A 22,726-nucleotide genomic window follows, 5' to 3' on the forward strand; every position below is an offset into this window, starting at 1 on the left:
GGTTCGGAGTCTGGTCGTTTTATTTCACCAAGGTGTTAACTTTTTCCGAAGGTCCGCCGCATGTCCAACATGCTGCACCCGCACTTGAATTTAGTGACCAGGACTCGAGTTGCGATTCCGAAGATGACAGAAAAGTAGATTCAAGTTCTGACGGCGACGATGTAGCCGGGGACATCTGCAACTGTTCACCGACGAGTTTCTTTTACGGCCTTGAACGGTGTCTTTCGTTGTGTGCGCCTATCTGCCGTTCTTTTTTTTGCGCGACATGAGAGCCCTACTGGTTACCTTCAGGGCGCATAATTTGCTTGGTCATGATGTGCTGCCATCGGCTGCAAAGGAACTTTCGTTCACGCCAAGAAGGCCGCCCGTAGCACAACTCGGCCCAGCACTATACGGAACAGCGCAAGACAGTTTACAACGGCGTGAGATTTCTTTCTGCTCTTCTTCACTGCAGAAGTGCTAAAGACAATCTGCAAAAATGCAAACATATGTTTGGATACATAATTCTGTAGTTACGCTGAGAGCGATCGGTCCTGGAAAGAGGCGCACGACTCCAGATGAACTGGTGAAGTACGTTCCTTGGACTTCTCATCGGACCATCCTCAGAAGATGCCGAAAAAGCAGAACTGCAAGATGTGTTACGAGGACCGCGAAGTTGAACAAAAACCAGACGTTTTGTGGGGAAGTTCGGAGTGCACCTATGCTTCACAAAATCCAGGAACTGCTTCACCGCACGGTACGAGCGATGAAGCAGTTTCTGGTCAGTTTCTTTTCTGTATCCGATGAACGGCGGTGTACTGAGCATTTATTTTTTCAGACACTATTTCTGGGTTGTTTATCTTTGAAATGTATATTCTGAATTTCATTTGATATAATGTTTTTGTAGATATTATGTTTCTTTATTGTCGTTTTTACCAACTGGCAGCAAAAACGGCGGTTTCTAGAATTATGTGTTACATAATAACTTTTTTTTTCTTTTTTGCAACGTATCTTTTTGGAAGGAACATTTCATTATGTACAATATGCTATGCTTCAATGTGTGCTGGAATATTATTTGAAGAGGTAAATAACTTTTATCCGAGACCTATAACAAAGAACAATTTTCTCGCGGTAACGAAATAGTAAAGGTGGAAGGTGGAGTAGTGAAGGACACGTGACAATGTATGAAAAAAAAAATATGGGGTTTTACGTGCCAAAACCATTTTATGATTATGAGGCACGCCGTAGTGGAGGACTCCGGAAATTTTGACCACCTGGGGTTCTTTAACGTGCACCTAAATCTAAGTACACGGGTGTTTTCGCATTTCGCCCTCATCGAAGACAATGTATGGAGTCACGTATATCATGGACGTGTAATGGTTGGGGTCGGGCATGAAACAGATGGCAGCTGGCCCATGCCGTCGTTCAATTTATCCACGCTGAGGACGTTATTGAAGGGAGAGACTTGTTCTCATCGAGAACGAGGAATATGGGATTTATTTACAGTATCTACATGAGAACGTTACAGTTAATCAGTCTAACTTGACTGAAAGAGGAACGCACTCTGAGGAGCCGCCAGCGGCTCCTTAAATACACTCTGTCATCCCTTGGTCCCTAGGTGAGGGAAAACGGCCATTCAATCGTCGACCCATTCAGAGCGTCCGAAGTCATCGTAGCCGACCCGCCTTTGAGGGGGAGGGTTTACGCCCTCACTTCCGCATAGGTTGCACTGACCACACCAAGGTGATAGGGTTCTCGCAGACACGGTGCTGCCCCGAGCAGGCGCCTCTTTATCCCAGATTCGACTCCACAGACAATGGCCGCCGCGTCTGTCCATTGACTGACGACTTCTAAGCTGCGTGAGACGGCACCGCAAAATATCTTCCAGGAGCTCCCCTGCTCCAAACAGACCGTGCCTGGGACGGCGTACACACTAACAATACTTGCTACGCCGCCCGCTCCTAGACATGGTACCCCCATCGAGCTGGGGACTGACGTATTGTCCTTTCAAAACAAGTCGCAGCAGCAGCCATGGTGGCGCCTTTCCGACGGTTGCTTCCTCGAAGATCGCCAGCCTCCGCAGGTCGATGGGATGGGAGAATTTTGTATGTCGGTACCTCTGCAGGCCGTTCGTAACAGACGTAACCAATTAACTTGACGTCATGCTTTCGCATTCAAATCGCGTAAGGATACTTAAGTGACAGTCAATTTTTTTCACATTCAGGCGGGAACAAACATAAAGACAAAGTCATTAGGTTTTCTAAGGGGCAGGGCTTCGTTATCCTACACAATGTTCCATGCGCACGGTGAATATGTCTGGTCATGAATAGGTTAATTTAGCAGATATGCAGTTTCCTCGTCAGATAGCGAAACAGATGGCGCAGTAACACATTTCTCTGTCAATATTGATATTCTATGGGCTTCGATTATTTCCCACCCACTGCGGTAGCCCAGTGGCTATGGCGTTGCGCTACTGAGCTCGAGGTCGGGCGTTCGATCCCGGCTGCGGCGGCCGCATTGCGATGGAGGTGGAATGAAAGAAATGCTCGTGTTCCATGCGTTGGGTGCACAATAAAATTTTTACTTACACAGGTCTGGTCTCGCTATGTCCCCTCTATGTTCTTTTTGCAGTGCACCTGAAACTATCGAACATTATTTTCTCTCGTGCCGCCGCTTTCTAAGACAAAGAAAACTGTTCTTATATAGCCTTCTATATAATATTCATTTACCAAACTTGGGCTATCGTTAACCTCGCCACCCATTCTTTTGGGGCGACTTCACTGGGATCCAGCCACAGGGATGCTTTTCTTACAGTTTACAATTTTATTAGACAGACAAAAACAGTACCTTGCTGAATTTCTAAGATTATCAATCATTTCTATTTTTGCATTTCTTTACGTTAACTTATTTTATAAAAATTTTCTAAGCAATATTTTCATTACACTTCTAAATTACAGTTTTATCGTCCCACGCTCCACTATCAAATCTAGTTTCGCTTTACTTCTAAGCATGCGGAAAATCGCCTGCTTCTTGGCCAATCCCCCATAGTGGGTATGCGTCACTGTTGAGGATACAAGACCCAGGTGGTCAGAATTAATCTGGCACCACGTGCCTCATAATCAAATCGTGGGTTCTGCACGTAAAAGCACCCGCATACCTTAATTAGTCGATTAGTTCCAGGATCACTTAATTTGTTTGCCGTTTTTTCTTCTTTCTGCTAACACATCGCACTTCTTTCGAATTTAGACCGGCAGCTGCGCTTACTAAAATCTACTTGCGCCTAGATGACCACGGGTGTCTTCCTCTGTGAAGGAGTTAGACCATGCGCAACAATTGTGCGGTTCAAGACGCGCTACGCGCGGGGTAAACCATTGGCGCGCCGATCTCCATTATTCTCTTTTAGCGGCCCATTGTCCTAGCCGACAGCGCGCATATACTCTCCAGGCCTGCTAACATGGAAATGTTTCTGAAAAGCATAAGCGAAGGTCAAGGTCGTCGAACTTTTCTTTGTCAGGCAAGCTTTATGGGATCTCTTCTTACGAAGAGCTACACGCTCTTTTTAGACGACCGTCGCTCACATCTTTGAAGACTTGCTTGCTAGGCTAGCTGGTGAAGCATTGCTCAATGAACTCGCCCGAAGAGATCCCTTTTTTTTTCGTCGGTCCTTATGTCTGTGCTGCCTATCCGGCATTTGGCAATATTACCTCGTATGCAGGAGAAAATAGAAGGGGGAGAGCAGGGGGGGGGGGGGGGGTATTTCGAAAAAATTTTGCGGCAGTGTGTGGCTTCTCCTGAGGGGTGTTAGGTGGGTGTGCATAAACCACTGCGTAGCTTAGTTATGGCCACGTGATGGCATAGTCGCTACTAGAGTGTACGCTGCTTACGTGGGCTGCTTGTTAAAGGGACACAAGACGAAAAGCACGTTGAACTGTTTATTTAACTTCGTTAAATTTGAAAAAGGATTACATTTTTCACTTCCACTTTTTTCCCCAGAGTATTTTGTCACATCTTATCACTTATAAAAGGGTGTAGAGGGTAGTCGTCATGCAATTCCAGCTTAGAACGAAATGTATGCCCTCAACGAGGTTTAGCACACTAGCGCACGGGTGCTCTTTCGGCCAACCATTATGAAAATATTTGATGACGCTGCAAAACAAACAAACTGACTAAATGTGTGTGGAGACGCCGTCGCTTCCGTGTAATATTTGAATGTAAGGGAAAACGTTTCGGCCACGCGGATTCAATCACTGAGTCACTCGATTATAGAGCAAATCGCAGTGGACCTCGCATGACTGCTCGATAGACGTTCAGACTGGCACACGACTTAGACATGGCCGTCCGTGGTTCAAATGAGTGAGCTGAACGAAAACTGGACCGTGGATATCGCTATCGCTTATCAGTCACTTGCAACCAAAAACGCCGCGGAATTTGCAGCCTTCATTTTATTCCGTGAACTTCGGGCGGGGATCTATGTCCCCGCCATGAACTGGCGGGGAAAGAGATCCATGAACTGGCGGGGACGTATATTTCGAAATATTTGATTTCCTGGTATCGAGATACCTCGGCATTGAGGAATCACGGCGTCGGCGAAATGGTTGTGTGTTGAGCACGCGAGCCGCCCACTTCTGCGAGTGTAACTTGTGCGCCGCGTACTAAGCGATCAAGAGTGAGCTATAAATTTTAGTTCACTATAGCTCGTTTGCCGCCGCCGCACACTTTGCGAGAGAGAGAGAGAGAGAACAACTTTAGTAAATATGCCTGCAGAGTCGGTTAGGCTCCCTCCACTTTGCTGCCGACTTTCGCTGCCGTGCATGAAAAAGTGTATCGAGAAAACTGCTGTTTGTACTGCCACACTATACATAAGGAGTTCTTACGATACTTACGCCGGAAAGCATCCGGTACAAATATATTTTGAAACTATCCAGCTCTAAACGGATGACTTGATGTAGCGGAACAACCATGCGTCGTTCGGATAATCCAATTGACGTGAATGAATTAGCACACAGCAGAGTGCGTTGCTCTTCTGTTACCACGGCACTGGCAATAGAGTGAGACTCCAATAAACACTTAGCGCTGCGCCAGTGCCGAATTTCGATCGATTTAATTCTCAATGAGCGCGGCATATTCTAATCAACCGAGCGAGGCCTCGGACCTGCATGTCGTTTCCACATTCAACACGAGTTGTTGCGGCGCAGCATTGGCGGTATACGCCAGGTCCGGGTCGTGCAAGCGCCGCCGTCGCCGCCGCGGGTGTCGAGGCATCGTCCAGGATCGAGTCACACGGTCATCATTGTCCGCAGAATATCTTGGTTGCGTTTGTTCTCGCCTGCCGGCGTCGCTGCAACAGCGACCTCATCGTCCTCCGGTCGCGGCATAATGGACGTCGCCATCAGCTTCTCCCTGGCCGGCTGGAACAGCGAGCTCGAGTGAACGCTGCTGTCGACGAGCGCGTGCAGCGCCTTCAGTCCCAGGGGACCCCTGGCGAGTGCCAGCAGGCCGCGCACGTACGCGGCCGCGACGCGCTCCGAGTAGAAGGGCAGTCGGGGCCACAGCCAGCCGTCGACGAAGCCCAAGTGGCCGCCGCGCGGGGTGACGATCGCGGACAGCCAGGGAGACTGCTCGATTTCGGCCGCCGGCAGCGTCTTCAGCGAGCCGAAGACGTCGTCGGCCGCCACCAGGTAGAGCATGGGGCGCCGCACCTTCGACAGCTTGCCCTGCGCGCGTGAAAATGTGCGTGCATGCACGCGGTCTGGCGAAAATGCATTACGGGGCGATTGCGCAAGAGAAGATGAGGATACATAAGGAATGAAGGAAACAAGTCGGGCCCCCCTTCCAGTTGTCCTCGTCATGTCTCGCGCTATCATCCTCATAATGTATCGTTGCCAACTAGCCCGGTCATTTAAAATGTTAAATAAACTATGGGGTCTTACGTGCCAAAACCACTTTTTGATTATGAGAAACGCCGCAGTGGGGGACTCCGGAATATTTTGAACCGCCTGGGGGTTCTTTAATGTGCACCTAAATCTAAGTACATGGGTGTTTTCGCATTTCGCCCCCATCGAAATGCGTGCGCCGTGGCTGAGATTCGATCATTTAATATATATATATTTATTTACACACCTCACAGGCTATATGGTTGAAGTATTAAGTGAGGGGTGATGCGATGTAATTACATAATGAACAAGAGTACAACCTTACAGCGTATTTAATGCAACAAAAAACTGAAATGCTAACGAGCAAGGCACTCGCAAACAGATGTCAAGTAGAATGAAAAGAAAAGAACGGAAAACCCTGAGCACAACGTTATAACGTTTAGTATTGTATATATACAATACTAAATGAAACGAAAGCGATGAAATACTAACGTACAAGATAGTAAATAGATGTTAATTTCCAAGCTTCTCATAATCACGAATGCAAAAATAGGGAAGACCGTTCCACAGTTCCATGACGTGCGGTGAGGCAGCTGAAGGCGAGGTTGCGGCCGAAAAGTAGTGTGAAGTTACACTTATGCAAACGACGCGATGTGCAAGAAGGTTAGGAAAGCAAGAGAGTGGTTGCACGATCGCTGCAAGATATAAAAAAAAAAGTTCACCGGCGGTTACGATACTCCCTAATGCAAAACTACACGTGTTTTCATTTCGAGATATATTGGCCGACGCAGACAATCTGTCTCGGGCGGCATGTTGCGAAAGGACCGAAGTGTGGCGCGACTGCCTCGCTAAGCTGGAAATCTCAAGAGACAGCGCGTGAGTGACGCGTGGGCGCGATTCACAGCAGCCGCCGCAGACAGACCTCCCAGACGATGTCCGCTACTCTGGCGCTATTTAGCACAGAACACCTATACATTATCTAGCTCGTAGCCATCGTCGTTGCACTATTTACGATTTTCTTCTCATGCTTCGCCACACCCTCCTCCTCCGTTTTCCGCCTCATGGCAACGCCTCCTAGACAAGTTCTCTAGAAGGTGTTGCTCATGGTTCCGCTGCGCCCTCCTTCTCCGCTTTCCTCGTCGCGTCTTTCATCCCCCACTGCGCGCCGCGTTCGCTCTTTCATCATTCGCTGTGCTCGTTCGCGTGGTTACGCCTACTCGTTGCAGGAACGGGCGCCTAGAGCTGCTCCCTAAAAAGAAAAGGAGAGCCGTGGTTCTGCGCCATTCTAAGGGAGGGACAACGATGACTTGATGCGTTGTCAATTTGATTTGATGGTTGTCAGTTATATTGCTTTAAAGGGACACTAAAGGTTACCAGAAACTCAAGTTAAAGTGGTAGAGCAATGTTCTAGAACGTCTAAGGCGTCAATATAATCGCGAACAGAGCTTTAGTAACCGAGAAATTGAGGTAAATGCATGACACGATTTGAGACCCCCCAGCGACATTCCGGTACTAGCCCGATGACGAAAGGACTCCTCATAATTTGTGTTACTAATACTCAACTACTCGTATTAAAAATATCATTTCATTCGATTATAAGACGGAAAAAAATGCTACTTGTCTACGTCTATTCGATTCTAAGAAAAAATAACATTTTGACGTTACCCTTCAGTAATATGGGTGTTCGAAAGGTTTCGTTTTCGCTCGACTCTGCGCGCTCGACTCTGCGCCGCGCACGCTTTGGTGTTTCAGTAGTTTCGTTATCGCGTCGTGCTTTGAGGGTTCTGCTGGCTCGCGAAACTTTCATTTGGAACAAGCAGCGAGAATGCCACGTCCATGTGATGTCGTGGGAAGCCCTCGTTGCTTTCCCGCTCCGGAGAGCCGGTGTCGAGGCCGCCGTCGTAGTACGCAACGGCGCCGGCAGTGCGAGCCCTCAGCAGCAGGTCGCGCTCGTCGGTGCTCAAATCGCTGAAGTTGAGCCCACCATCGCGAGCCAATCTGTCGGTGTCAGGGTCCATTGCGACGAGCGTCGAAGTTAGCGTCATAGAATGAAGTACCAGCTTATGGGCGTCTTGCGCTGCAGTTTGAGGTATAGTAGCGGCGCCTGGTGGCGGTGCGGGAAACGACATCTGGGTCGTGCCACCTTGGGTCGTATTGAGCCCTGGCTGTGGCGAAGCACGTTTCTAGGCCGAGTTTTGCGTCGATTCGCACATTTTTATGCCCTGTTGCGAGTGCGAAAAGGCTCGTCGCTTCTCATAGACCACGCCGACCACGCTGCGAGCTCGCCGCAGCCAATAGTTTAACGAAAACGGACTCTCCGTGTGCCGTGGGACGTAATGTGGGACGTAATTCGTTTCTCCTTCCGCTAGCCACCATACTAGGGTCACCCTAACCATACTCCCGCTTTCGCTCTGCTGTCGGCTCTGTCTTGGCTCTGTTTCTGGCCGCGCGTTCGCGTTTTGCGCAGAAAAGCCGTAGCGCCGTCTGCGGACGCCGTTCTACTCACCGATGGCGCAACGTCACTATGAGACCATGATGTCAGTACTCCTCGATCTGAGGGCGGGCAATTTGAACTGCGCTAGAGGTACGCGGACGCTTCAGAACGCATTTTCTCTTAAAATAAGCCTCTCCTTGGCACGAAACAAGCGTTTCGAGGTTTCTGTGATGGTATTTCAACAGTCCACGTTGACTTAATAGTAACCTTTAGTGTCCCTTTAAAAGATCCCCTTTCGATCGATCACGTTGAGGAACATAATTTTCAGTGCGCGTCGGATGGGATGAGACAGTCAACAGGAAAAATGGTCATTGCTCCATCTGGAGCATTGAGCTTGACGTCACGTCACGCAGAAACGAAAGCATCTCTGAAAAGTATCTGTCTAGAGAATATTTTCAAATTTGATGATATTATTATATAGTCATATCGTCCGTAACGAAAAATGACTGATTCCTGTGATAACAGCGGCGCGGAGGCGTGCAGCCAATGACGAAAGACGAGAGCAACGAAATAGTGACGTTACAAAATCCGGCTCCAGAGGACGACAAAACCTACATACCGGTTGTTCCACATAGCTTGAACTAAACCTTAAAAATATGCAAACGCCACGTAGCTGGACAGAAGAAAGGTTCAGACTCTGACTGTTTTCTGCATTCCGCTTAATTACATAATAAGTCCTAATTTTCTAAAACATGAAAACAGTCAACACGGAAAATTGTAGAGCAACATGAAAAATTACAGGGTCTCTTAAGATCTCTCTTAAGAGGTGAACGGCGAAAGCCTACTCTTCCTCCGCTTATCATTCGCCTTTCTCTTGCCTCTTCTCTTTCTCTTCTTTTTCTTCTTTCTCTTTTTTGTCTTTCTCCTTTCTTCTTCTCTCACCTATTTCTTAATCTTTCTTCGTTCCTTCTGTTTCTTTGTCTTACTTCTCTTTTTATTCTTCTTATGTTTGCCTTTTTCTCTTTACTCATTTCCCTTTACCTATTTCTATTTCCTTCTTATATTACACATTCTGTTACCTATTTATGTTTACTTGTCATTACAAGTCATTTAAGTCATTATTAGTCGTTACTGCTCATTAGTAAGCATTTTTAGTAATTTGTAATCAATTGTAGTTGTTACAATTCGTCTTTAGACATATTGGTCATTTCGTAGTCATTAGTAGTCAATACAAGTCATTTCAGTGATTATTAGTCATTACTGGTCATTACTAAGCATCTTTAGTCATTTGTCATGAATTATAGTCGTTAGAAGCTGTCGCTAGACGTATTGGTCATTTCGTAGTCATTACTAGTAATTACAAGTCATTTCCGTCATTATTAGTAATTACTGCTCACTACCATGTATATTTAGTTATTTGTAATCCAATTGTGGTCATTACAAGCCGTCGTTAGAGATGTTGGTCGCATCATAGTCATCAGTAGTCATTACAAGTCATTCCAGTCGTTATTAGTCATTAATGGTCATTACTAAGCATTCTGTTGCGTACTCCAGGGTAGCGTACCGTACTGCTGCCGAGAAGTAGCGACGCCTGCCTATCGAAGCTCGACCGACTTTACTTATTGGGTAGCGTGGCGTTGTCGGTGGGCTGCAGGCATCCGGTAGACCATGGCGACCGAGCAAGGGCGAGACGATTTGCTAGTGCGAAACTTGCACTGTTTATTCAAAGGTAGTTGAAAGAAAATAAGAAGAGTATGAAGTATGAAGTATCTCACAAGTACATTTCGGAGCCCCTTAAATAGGCTCTCTACAAGTGTGGGCGGGATCTTGCTTCCGTCGATGACACGTGACAGGCACAACAGAGAGGAGGCCCCTCCTCCTGCATTACCGAGCACGGAAGGAGAAGTCGAGAAGTCGATCCTCTTTTCGACGAATCCGGGGAGAAGGTCGGGTGAACGACCTCTTCGGCGCCGTGGGGTCCGGCCAAGTAGAGGGTAGGGGGATGACGTATCGCCCTTGGCGTCCGACCAAGTACAAGGTAGGGGGATGACGTATCGCCCTTGGCGTCCGGCCATACCTAACGATTCTTAGTCATTTATTTATTTAATACATACTGCTAAATATACTGATACTGATACATACTGATATATACCGATATACATACTGATAAATAAATTTCTAATCAACTGTAGCCGTTACAATTCGTCGTTAGACATATTGGTCATTTTGTAGTCATTAGCAGTCATTAAAAGTCACTTAAGTCATTATTAGTCATTATTAGTCATTACTGGTCATTACTAAGCATTTTAGTCATTTCTAATCAATTGTAGTCGTTACAAGTTGTCGTTAAACATATTGGTAATTTCATAGACATTACTAGTCATAACAAGTCATTTAAGTCATTATTAGTCATTACTGCTCACAAGTAAGTATTTTTAGTCATCTGTAATAAATTTTGGTCATTATAAGCCGTCGTTAGACACATTGGTCATTTCGTAGTCTTTAGTAGTCATTAGAAGTCATTACAAGTCATTAGTAGTCATTACTACTCATTACTAGACATTTCAAGTCATTTCTAATCAACTGTGGTTATTACAAGCCGTCGTTGACATATTGGTCATTTTGGAGTCATTAGTAGTCGATAGTAGTCATTATTAGTCCTTACTAGTCATTATTAACCTGTACCAATCTCTATTATAACGTTATCATTCACTAACTGTTGCTATAACATAACAAGTCATTTAAGTAATTATTAGTCATTACTGCTCACAAGTAAGTATTTTTAGTCATCTGTAATAAATTGTGGTCATTATAAGCCGTCGTTAGACATATTGGTCATTTCGTAGTCTTAAGTAGTCATTAGTAGTCATTACAAGTCATTTTAGTCATTACTACTCATTACTAGACATTTCAAGTCATTTCTACTCAACTGTGGTTATTACAAGCCGTCGTTGACATATTGGTCATTTTGGAGTCATTAGTAGTCAATAGTAGTCATTATTAGTCCTTACTAGTCATTATTAACCTCTACCAATCTCTATTATAACGTTATCATTCACTTACTGTTACTATCAGTCATTGTTCATTCTGTAATCTGTCTTTGATCTGTCTTTATATGGCATGATGAAGCTTCGGCGGACACTCCGGCGGTCAGGTCTGCTGATACAAAACTTCACCATGAGCCTAGAAAGTCTTTCCCATCCACATTTTTGTCGCTCAATACGTGGTACATAAAAGTGACGCCATCGGCCAGTCGCGCGGCACTTTTTCGTGTATTCACGGGCTTCTCTCCATATGCTTGGAAAAACGTTTATGTGCCACGTATTGAGCAATAAAAATCTGGATCAGAAGTTTTTCTTGTTGCTCTGCAATTTTTTCGTTGACGCTTTTCAACTAATTGTAATTATGTAATTTAGACTAATTATGTAGTTAGGCGGAATGCAAAAATTAATCTGAGTATCTCCAAGCGACGGCAAACGACTTTAGCTTGGTTCTGTCCATGTACGTGGCATTTCTATATCTTTAATGTTTGACTGGAGCTAGGTGGGCCAACCGGTACATGGGTTTACGTTGTTCCGAGCCAATTTCTGCGCTGCCTTTGGCGTCGTTCCATTTCACGCGCCTGCAACCTTGGCCTTGACCATGGAAAAGGTAACGTCGCCGCTAGCGCAAAGGGATCGCTTTTGTAGGCTGGCCTCGACCACGATGCTGTTGTCTACAGAACTTCGAACAGATGGGAATCAGCTCGGTGGATTTGATTCGTTGAGTGATTTATTTATTATTCGGTTGTTTGATTGATTGATTAGGTTTAATACATCGATTAAAGCAACACAGGGGCAAGGGATCGGCCCTATAGTCTGAGACGCACGATAACTTTCGATCACATAATTGTTATTTACGTACATCTAAATTTATACGTAAACGAACATTTTTTTCATCTTGGCTATAGTGGGAATGCGGTCAGTGGTTGAACTTGCGACCTCGTGCATAAGTATGGCGCAGAACAAAAGAGGAAACACAGTTTGCGTCAACTGACAAAATAGATATCTGCACCGATGGTATGTGTTATACACCACGAGGCTGACCCGATTCAAGAGTTAAGTAGCTATATATATTTTATAATAGTTTCGAGCTTGTACGAATTTGAACATTCATCAGTGGTTAAGTGCTAACGTGGTGTTTACTACGTGCACATTTCGCATGACTGTATATGCTAATAAATGTGCTGCCGCGGTGTTGTCAATAACTGCGGGTGCCATCACGTATGCAGTAGATACAGCTGAGTAGGCTCACATTGAGGCTGGCGAACGCGTAGAACTCCATGGCGTCCCGAAATCCGAACACCGGCGCCGTGTAGCGGTTGTCGAAGTCGTAGAGCGTGCGAGACTGCAGCAGCCGGTTCACGTCGATAACGTCCTGCACGCATTTAATCTTGGTTAACGCGCGGGCCATTGAAGGCACGGCAGAATAAAAAGCCGGACCTGTGTTTCCTCTCACTCTAACAGAGTTCTTAAGCCACGCTCGATTGAATGAATGAATTCCGGGTTTAAATTACGTGCCAAAACCACGATTTGATTATGAGGAACGCCGTAGCAGGTGACCAGGGGATCCTTAACGGGCTCCCAATGCACGGGACACGAGCGTTCTTGCATTTCGCCCCCATCGGAATGTGGTCGCTGCGGTGGGGTTTCCACCCCACGTCTTCGATCGTGCTTAGCAGCGTAACACCATAACCGCTAAACCACCGCGGCGGGTATTAAATAACAAGGAACGTTCTATCTTCCGCCTTCCAGTGAGCACTGGCACGTAGCGCCTCCGGGAGCTAGGGCTGACTAACACATATGAAGAGCTCGCCACTGCCACCATCAACGCCCAGCGAGAGCGCATTAACGTGACGCCCCAGGGACGTTGTCTATTAAGACGCCTGCACTACCCCTTGGCGCCGCAATTCTGCGGAAACGAGACTCGATTGATGACACTCGCTCTGCGAACACGGCTACATGTGGATCTCATTCCGCGCAACATGTGCCACGCATGACGAAGACGTCAGGGCGACAGCCCTGCTACAAAGGCAAGACCACCCGGGCACGTATTTCGCGGACGCAACTCTCTACCCCTGCACAACAAGACGGAACCCCGCTTTCGTGGTGGTCGCGACAAACAGGGCACGCACATTCGCGGCTGTGTCCTTGCACACATCGTCCAGTGCAACGGCGGAGGGCGTGCAACGACCAGCCGCCGAAGCAAACGGCCAATCAGCTCATGTACTTAACGGACTCTCAGGACGCATGCCGACTATATCTGCTGGGAGCTTTGCCGGCCAGCGTCGTGCGCTTCCTAGGACCGACACTCACGCAAGACCACGGGATTACCTGGTGCCTGGCACACGCCGGAATGGACGGCAACAAACAGGTAGACTGCCTGGCTCGAGATATGGCAAGCCGAGCCGCGGATCACTACGCCCCAAGGGACGCCCCCGACCCCCTCCCCCCCTCCACACACACGCACACACACACACACACACGCACACACGCACACACACGCACACACACGCACACACACGCACACACACACACACGCACACACACGCACACACACACACATACGCACACACACACGCACACACACACACACACACACACACACACACACACACACACACACACACACACACACGCACGCACGCACGCACGCACACACACACACACACACACACACACGCGCGCGGTACGCCACGAGAAACACTAGAGATCCAAAGAATCGGCCGACGAACAAAAGGCGCCTCCCCATCCCAAGCTCAACAAGGGGCAGGCGACGGGCTGGCGCCGATTACAGATGACACCTTCCCTCACTTGCACAGGCTATACGCTATATGTACCCCGACAGACACAAAGGCAAATGTCCCTGGTGTGAAGACACACCGACACTCCAGCACATCACATACGAAGGCCTGAGGCGCCCGGCACACGCCGTCTCACCGGTAATCACGGACTCGCTCGGTCGTGGGAAGCGCGAATACCGAACTGGACTTATAAAGCCAGCTGGCGACCCTCGACCACGCTCGGCGAGCCGCAGTAGCCAGTGAGGCCCTGAAATAGGGGCGCCACCCGTAGGCATCACCGTAGACACCATTTAGGATTCAATAAAATTTTTCTTTACGCGACAGGGGCAATGGATTGCAGGTAACGTGCACCGATGACTGCGGATTAGTTTTAACCTTTCAAGAGTTTCTAATGTTCGCCCAATCCATACAATCCCATAAGTATACTGAAAAAAAGAAAGAAACGTATTCCTCATAACTTCTATATCCAATAACATAATATGATATACAGGAGAAACGGGTTTTCGTGTGGGATACTGTATATCTTTCATTTCGGATTGTTGGATATAGATTGTTCAGTTTGGAAACACAGGTATTAAACTTTCATCGAGTCTCTATGTAGTAAAAAAGAATTCTGTTGAGTTTCATTTCTTTATTAATTGTTGTCAATAGGATGTCAAAATACATCGTGTTGAATAGACTATTATCGTGTTTGACAAACTACTAATCGCCGGATTTTAACAAAGTTTCAATGGAGCCACTATTCAGAGGCTTCGTCGAAGTTTCCTCCAGAAAAAAAAAAATCCAATTTCACCGCAACAAATTTATTTGAACGAAAGCTATAAAGGCTCTTTCGTTTAGAAAGGTAAAGTTGTTATACGCGCGCTGAAATAGAGCTTATAGATTCCAATAGAATCGTTCTCCATAGCTAGGGCAGAATGAAAATCTTGTCGTCAATACTGTGAGCGAGGCAAGTTTTGTTCGTTTCTTTGCTATCTTCGATTAACACTTACGTGCAGCTTTACCACTCGCGTAACGTAATGACGTGTGCAAACACGGTCCCTTAAATTGCATTCGGCCCCGCCGGAATGCGGCTGCCGCGGCCGCTGATCGTACCCGCGGACCCCTCACACGCTCGGCAGGTGAACGTCGTAACCACTGCGCCATCGCGATCCAGATGGGTCCTCATGGACCGCGATGCAGACGTGGCGCTACAGTAGAGGGATACGGGTCATATCCCTACCCAACTGCAATGCCGCACGCCGTTGAGACACCCTGGCGATCGAATCAGAGAGAAACACTATCAGCTAGATGGGCATTAATTATAGTAGGACGTTCTTGAGGGCTAGTTGGTTCATACTAGAAAAAAAAAAAATTAAAACTGCGCAAAGAAAAAAATAATACTGCGCTCGTGGTGTGTTGTGTGTTCCTTGCGCTTGTCCTCGCCTTTCTTTTTCTTTTTGTGCGCAGTTGTACCCTTCCTTCACTAATTATAGAATAGGATAATCAATCAATCGTAACCGCTTTATTGCGCCTTCAAGATTCGCCTCTATACTGCACACGATGCCTGGAAAGAATTATTAAGTGCAAAACCGAGCCAACAGTTGTACCAAACATTTGTGCTCATGCATTTGTAGATCCAGTAAAACAGTTCGTGGTGGCACTCGTCCTGTCTATACGACATCTGCACATCTCTGTGTTAATTTGTGCCTCTATTCTCGTAGCTGTATGTTTCACCGGTTAGCCGAACAAAAAGTATAATCATGAGAAGCACTGTACAGGTTGTTTCACGCAACTTGAACCAATGATATGAAAAAAAAAGAAAGTGGTTAACCGCAGCTGAATGAAACCAACTACATATGGTTTACCGTCATGTGACGTTCTTTATATAAGTTTTATATTCCGCTTAATTAACTAAGACCAATTAGGTACAATATTTAATATTCACCTTAGGGCCAAATGTGTTTCGAGCGTTGCAAGTGTGCGCTGCAATACGATAGCGCATCGTGGGCGCCGTCACGTGGTTTTATTTCATATTTTGCGGGCCTTCATTAAACGCCGAAAAACATGTCGCAACCAAAAATTGCATCGGTCGGTTCTGAATTTCCTCCACAACGCAACTCACTAGGCCACATTAAAATTTTTTGCATAATTCATCTAGGTAATTAACCAATTAAGCAGAATGTGAAATATACTCCAAGGAGCGCCACATGGCGGCAAACCACATGCCGTTGGTTTCATTCAGGTGTGGCGAACCACTTTTTATAAATCATCGGTTCAAGTTACGTGAGACACCCTGTGTACCAGGTGTTCCAGCGAATAGCTTCAAAAAAATTTTTTAAGTTGCCTGTGGCAGATAGCAGAATTGTAGTCCGTGGGCTGGCCTACTCGAAGAGGCGGACATTAACTGTACAAGAAATTGAAATGCATAATCAACGAATTAACAAAAATGGACTAATTAAGTTTTTAAACAATTCCCTTATGGCACATTTTGCAGTTTACAGTTCTAGCCGGGGAGTTCACGAGGCGGATCAACTTGGAACGAATTCTCAAGATGACTCTAGTTTCGAGATATTTATTCCCGAAGTTTGCGGAGAAATGCATTGGCGTTCCAGTTACTTTGCAACTGTGATATTACCCGTCCTTTAATGCACAAGAAAGCGGAACGACAGGACATTTTTACCGCAAGTTTGACGGCGCATATCTCGTAAATGGTGTCATCCACACAATTCGATCTGTTCAAGCAGATGTGCCTTGCAGTCTTACCCGCTAGAATTTGTAACTTGCAATATGTGCCATATATAGGGTAATTAGCAAAAAAAAAATAACTACCAAATTTTTATTAATTAGAGGATTATGATTTATAATTTTCTTTTTGCAAGCAATGTCCGCCTCTTCGAGTAGACCAGCTCAATTCTGCGATCTGCCACGGGCAAGCAAAAAAAAAATTTTTTTAAGTGTTCGCGCTGCAACACCCTGCATGCAGGTACTGCACATATACTTACGGTGGCGCCCATGATGTCGGCGTTCCTCCTGACGAGGCTCATGAGGCAGTGGGCGAGGTACACGTTGACGAAGAATGTCGAGGACCAGCTCATCAGGTTTTCGTAGCTGGTGCGCAGATGGAAAGGCGCCGATATGGACATGCCAGCGTCGATTTGCGCCGCGTCGCCGGCCTGCAGCAGGTAGTGGCTGAGCAGCATGCCGCCCATCGAGTAGCCAACGGCCAGCACCACGCTGCCCTGAAAGCGACGGCGCACTGCCGCCACTACCTGCGACGCGCATGCGCCTAGCTGTTACCCGTGAGCACTCACATATCGCACGTGTATATGCAACGCTCAAGGAGCAATCGGCTATGAAGCTTAAACCCACTTGTATTCAGACTGCTCATTTCACAAAGTATCTCGGCGGCGTCGCGCGAGTTTTGTTCAGCCCGACACCGTCTATGAATGATATATATATATATATATATATATATATATATATATATATATATATATATATATATATATATATATATATATATATATACAACGAATGAAAAATTCGCGGCTTCACAATTAAGTGAGTGCTTCGCATGCACCCGGTTGGCGTGGAAGCTCTCAGTTCGGAACAAAGACGAGCCATCTTTAGCTTGTCGGAGTGTAATCTCAAAACGCTTGATCCGCGCAAAAGCTGGTTGCATTGCTCATGTCCGGTTTTCTGGCACAACTCACCGACGTCAATGAAGGTCGTAAGCCACAAACTGTAGTATACTGAACGGTCATCATCATCATCATCATCATCATCATCAGCAGCAGCAGCAGCAGCAGCAGCAGCAGCAGCAGCAGCAGCAGCAGCAGCCTGGTTACGCCCACTGCAGGGCAAAGGCATCTCCCATACTTCTCCAACAACCCCGGTCATGTACTAATTGTGGCCATGTCGTCCCTGCAAACTTCTTAATCTCATCCGCCCACCTAACTTTCTGCCGCCTCCTGCTGCGCTTCCCTTCCCTTGGAATCCACTCCGTAACTTTTCATGAGCATCGGTTATCTTCCCTCCTCATTACATGTCCTGCCCATGTCCCCCCCCCCCCCATTTCTTTTTCTTGATTTCAACTAAGATGTCATTAACTCGCGTCTGTTCCCTCACCCAATCCGCTCTTTTCTTATCCCTTAACGTTACACCCACCATTCTTCTTTCCATAGCTCGTTGCGTCGTCCTCAATTTGAGTAGAACCCTTTTCGTAAGCCTCCAGGTTTGTGCCCCGTAGGTGAGTACTGGTAAGACACAGCTATTATATACTTTTCTCTTGAGGGATAATGGCAACCTCCTGTTCATAATCTGAGAATGCCTGCCAAACGCACCCCAGCCCATTCTTATTCTTCTGATTATTTCAGTCTCATGATCCGGATCCGCAGTCACTACCTGCCCTAAGTAGATGTATTCCCTTACCACTTCCAGTGTCTCGCTACCTATTGTAAATTGCTGTTCTCTTCCGAGACTGTTAAACATTAGTTTAGTTTTCTGCAGATTAATTTTTAGACCCACTCTTCTGCTTTGCCTCTCCAGGTCAGTGAGCATGCATTGCAATTGGTCCCCTGAGTTACTAAGTAAGGCAATATCATCAGCGAATCGCAAGTTGCTAAGGTATTCTCCATCAACTTTTATCCCCAATTCTTCCCACTCCAGGCCTCTGAATACCTCCTGCAAACATGCTGTGAATAGCATTGGAGATATGGTATCTCCCTGTCTGACGCCTTTCTTTATAGGGATTTTGTTGCTTTCTTTGTGGAGGACTACTGTGGCTGTGGAGCCGCTATAGATATCTTCCAGTATTTTTAAATATGGCTCATCTACACCCTGATTCCGTAATGCCTCCATGACTGCTGAGGTTTCGACTGAATCAAACGCTTTCGATCGTAATCAATGAAAGCTATATATAAGGGTTGGTTATATTCTGCACATTTCTCTATCACTTGATTGACAGTGTGAATATGGTCTATTGTTGAGTAGCCTTTACGGAATCCTGCCTGGTCCTTTGGTTGATAGAAGTCTAAGGAATTCTATTTGCGATTACCTTAGTAAATACTTTGTAGGCAACGGACAGTAAGCTGATCGGTCTATAATTTTTCAAGTCTTTGGCGTCCCCTTTCTTATGGATTAGGATTATGTTAGCGTTCTTCCAAGATTCCGGTACGCTCGAGGTCATGAGGCATTGCGTATACAGGGTGGCCAGTTTCTCTATAGAACAATCTGTCCACCATCCTTCAACAAATCTGCTGTTACCTGATCCTCCCCAGCTGTCTTCCCCCTTTGCATATCTCCCAAGGCTTTCTTTACTTCTTCCAGCGTTACCTGTGGGATTTCGAATTTTTCTAGACTATTCTCTCTTCCATTATCGTCGTGGGTGCCACTGGTACTGTATAAATCTCTATAGAACTCCTCAGCCACTTGAACTATCTCATCCATATTAGTAATGATATTGCCGGCTTTGTCTCTTAACGCATACATCTGATTCTTGCCAATTCCTAGTTTCTTCTTCGCTGCTTTTAGGCTTCCTCCGTTCCTGAGAGCATTTTCAATTCTATCCACATTATACTTCCTTATGTCAGCTGTCTTACGCTTGTTGATTAACTTCGAAAGTTCTGCCAGTTCTATTCTAGCTGTAGGGTTAGAGGCTTTCACACATTGGCGTTTCTTGATCAGATCTTTTGTCTCCTGCGATAGTTTACTGGTATCCTGCCTGACGGAGTTACCACCGACTTCCATTGCCCACTCCTTAATGATGCCCACAAGATTGTCGTTCATTGCTTCAACACTAAGGTCCTCTTCCTGAGTTAAAGCCGAATACCTGTTCTGTAGCTTGATCTGGAATTTCTCTATTTTCCCTCTTACCGCTAACTCATTGATCGGCTTCTTATGTACCAGTTTCTTCCGTTCCCTCCTCAGGTCTAGGCTAATTCGAGTTCTTACCATCCTGTGGTCAGTGCAGCGTACCTTGCCGAGCACGTCCACATCTTGTATGATGCCAGGGTTAGCGCAGAGTATGAGGTCTATTTCATTTCTAGTCTCGCCGCTCGGGCTCCTCCACGTCCACTTTCGGCTATCCCGCTTGCGGAAGAAGGTATTCATTATCCGCATATCATTCTGTTCCGCAAACTCTACTAATAACTCTCCCCTGCTATTCCTAGTTCCTATGCCATATTCCCCCACTGCCTTGTCTCCAGCCTGCTTCTTGGCTGCCTTGGCATTATAGTCGCCCATTAGTATAGTGTATTTTGTTTTCGCTCTACCCATCGCCGATTCCACGTCTTCATAGAAGCTTTCTACTTCCTGGTCATCATGACTGGATGAAGGGGTGTAGACCTGTACAACCTTCATTTTGTACCTCTTATTAAGTTTCACAACAAGACCCGCCACCCTTTCGTTAATGCTATAGAGTTCCTGTATGTTACCAGCTATATTCTTATTAATCAGGAATCCGACTCCTAGTTCTCGTCTCTCCGCTAAGCCCCGGTAGCACAGGACGTGCCCGCTTTTTAGCATTGTATATGCTTCTTTTGGCCTCCTAACTTCACTGAGCCCTATTATATCCCATTTACCGCCCTCTAATTCCTCCAATAGCACTGCTAGACTCGCCTCACTAGATAACGTTCAAGCGTTAAACGTTGCCAGGTTCATATTCCAATGGCGGCCTGTCCGGAGCCAGGGATTCTTAGCACCCTCTGCTGCGCCGCAGGTCTGACCGCCGCCGTAGTCAGTTGCTTCGCAGCTGCTGGGGACTGAGGGCCGGGGTTTGATTGTTGTGTTCATATAGGAGGTTGCGGCCAAGTACTGAACCAGGGTGGCCAATCCTGCTCTGGTGAGGGAGTGCGTTACCGGTTCTGGTCACCGGGATCAGGCCACACTCCGGGCCTGTTTATGCAATTTTATCAACACGCGGATTTTTTTCTTTTTTTAAAAATCCGGTGGAAAATTGCCGGCACCGTGATTCGAACCACGGACCTCTTGCACGCGAGGCGGGTGTTCTACCTTTACGACACCGCTGCATCTCCCGAACGGTAGCGCACGTCAAAACACTTAATTGGATCCAGGTAGTGTCCAAGACGCTATTTCAGCCTGTTTGGAACCACTTCAAACCAACAATTCATAACATCATCACCATCAATTCATCACAGTTTATACTATTACAACAACCAGCTGTAATTAATAATCAAGAATCCGATCGAACACCGTCTGGTCAGGTAAGAGCATCAATTATAGAACGATACAAGAACTTAACGTTCAGTTTAGTTTCTTGGAATTGGTCATGCAGTGACCTGTTGCATTAATAATATAAATCAACTGTTTCAGCTGTTTCTTGGGATACAGGTTATTATAGGGCCCAAGGTTATTTACTTGGTTTTGCAAGTACGATAATGGTACGTATCACACTGATTTGACTGATCGATATATGCGGATGTGTATTGTTTTAGTAAGATCTAGTAATAGTAATAGTAAGATTGTTTCAGTTCTGTGCATTGTTATACGCGACATTGCCCAGAGTGTGTCGCACTTATATGCTTCCCGAGGCGCCCCTGTTGCAACATGCACACTGTATACCTCGGCGAGGTCGCCGGTGCTGAGCGCCGAGACGAGCCTGTAGTTGTTGAGGGGCAGCCCGCCCTGGCCGCGGTTGTTGAGCACCACGCAGGGGCAACGCATCTGCGCCACCATGGGCACCAGCGTGCGCAGGTAGTACACCTGGCTGTCGCTGGACAGGCCCGTCAGGAAGAGCACCACCGGCGGCGGGTAGTGCTCGTTGATCCAGTCGAGCGCCACCGTCCCGCCGTCTGAGAGCGTCAACACCTGCCGCCGCAGAGGCAGCAGCGGCATGAAGCGCTGCATGCAATGTGGCCGCGTGTCAAGGAGGTTTCCCGAGGAGATCAAGGCTCGCCGCTTCGCTCTTCGCCACATGTATCAGTGACGACAGCGTGTGAATATATGTCCGCTATACGAGAGGACAGCTCTACCGTGCCTCTATACAGACGTCTTGCATCCCGGTAGGACTTGCATTTATACGGTAGGTTGCATCCTCGGTCACGGATTTTTCATTGGCCCCCATTATTGTGCTGTGTGTTAGTAACTTGCAGCGCACTACGAAGGTGACAAATTTCGCTGGGCCTGTGCCCCTTGTAGACATTACGTGTGTCAACCATGATTTCACGTCTTTTGCCCGCGTGCTTTCGCGCGTCCCGGAGCCATAATCGCGAGAAGGTTGGTCCATGGAGGATTGACTGAACCCTGCAGTTCCCGACAGACGTGAGGAAATAATAGGCGCACCTTGCATGCCGCGACTCCTCTGCCAAATGACTATACCTGTAGTCCGTTAGTGACAGGTTGTACTACGTCATGCTTCGATTGAACTCGCTGGATATCATACGTCACGTTGCGGTACTAACCGATATGCGAGAATGTTCAAGTCCAAACTAAACGTACGGTGAAGGCGGGGAGCGATGTACGGAGACGTTCGTGCAGATCATTCGCTGTGACCTCAAAGCGGCAAGTCAGACACGTGCTCCTCCTCTAAATTATGTCTATTTACTCTATGTGAAAACAATATTGGTCTGTTCTTTCCGTTACGCCATGTAGCAGAAG

General features: G+C 46.7%; 1 protein-coding gene across 1 annotated transcript; it reads right to left on the reverse strand.

The window, feature by feature from the left end:
- Positions 1-4,767: 4,767 nt before the first annotated feature.
- LOC142571977 (protein ABHD1-like) lies at positions 4,768-22,348 on the reverse strand. Its single transcript, XM_075680740.1, has 4 exons — positions 21,692-22,348; positions 17,113-17,379; positions 12,580-12,702; positions 4,768-5,693 (listed from the first exon to the last, which is right to left on the reverse strand). The coding sequence occupies exons 1-4, from the start codon at positions 22,043-22,045 to the stop codon at positions 5,256-5,258; spliced, it is 1,182 nt and encodes a 393-aa protein (XP_075536855.1). The 5' UTR covers positions 22,046-22,348; the 3' UTR covers positions 4,768-5,255.
- Positions 22,349-22,726: the final 378 nt, after the last annotated feature.

This window comes from Dermacentor variabilis, chromosome 2, assembly GCF_050947875.1.
Source record: "Dermacentor variabilis isolate Ectoservices chromosome 2, ASM5094787v1, whole genome shotgun sequence".
NCBI lineage: Eukaryota > Metazoa > Arthropoda > Arachnida > Ixodida > Ixodidae > Dermacentor > Dermacentor variabilis.

Coding starts and splice junctions, on each gene's coding strand:
- LOC142571977 (XM_075680740.1), bottom strand. CDS start 22,045: ATGTGGCGAAGAGCGAAGCGGCGAGCCTTGATCTCCTCGGGAAACCTC. Junction 17,380..21,691: donor GCACCGGCGACCTCGCCGAG/GTATACAGTGTG, acceptor TGCGCGTCGCAG/GTAGTGGCGGCAGTGCGCCG. Junction 12,703..17,112: donor CCGACATCATGGGCGCCACC/GTAAGTATATGT, acceptor AAATGCGTGCAG/GACGTTATCGACGTGAACCG.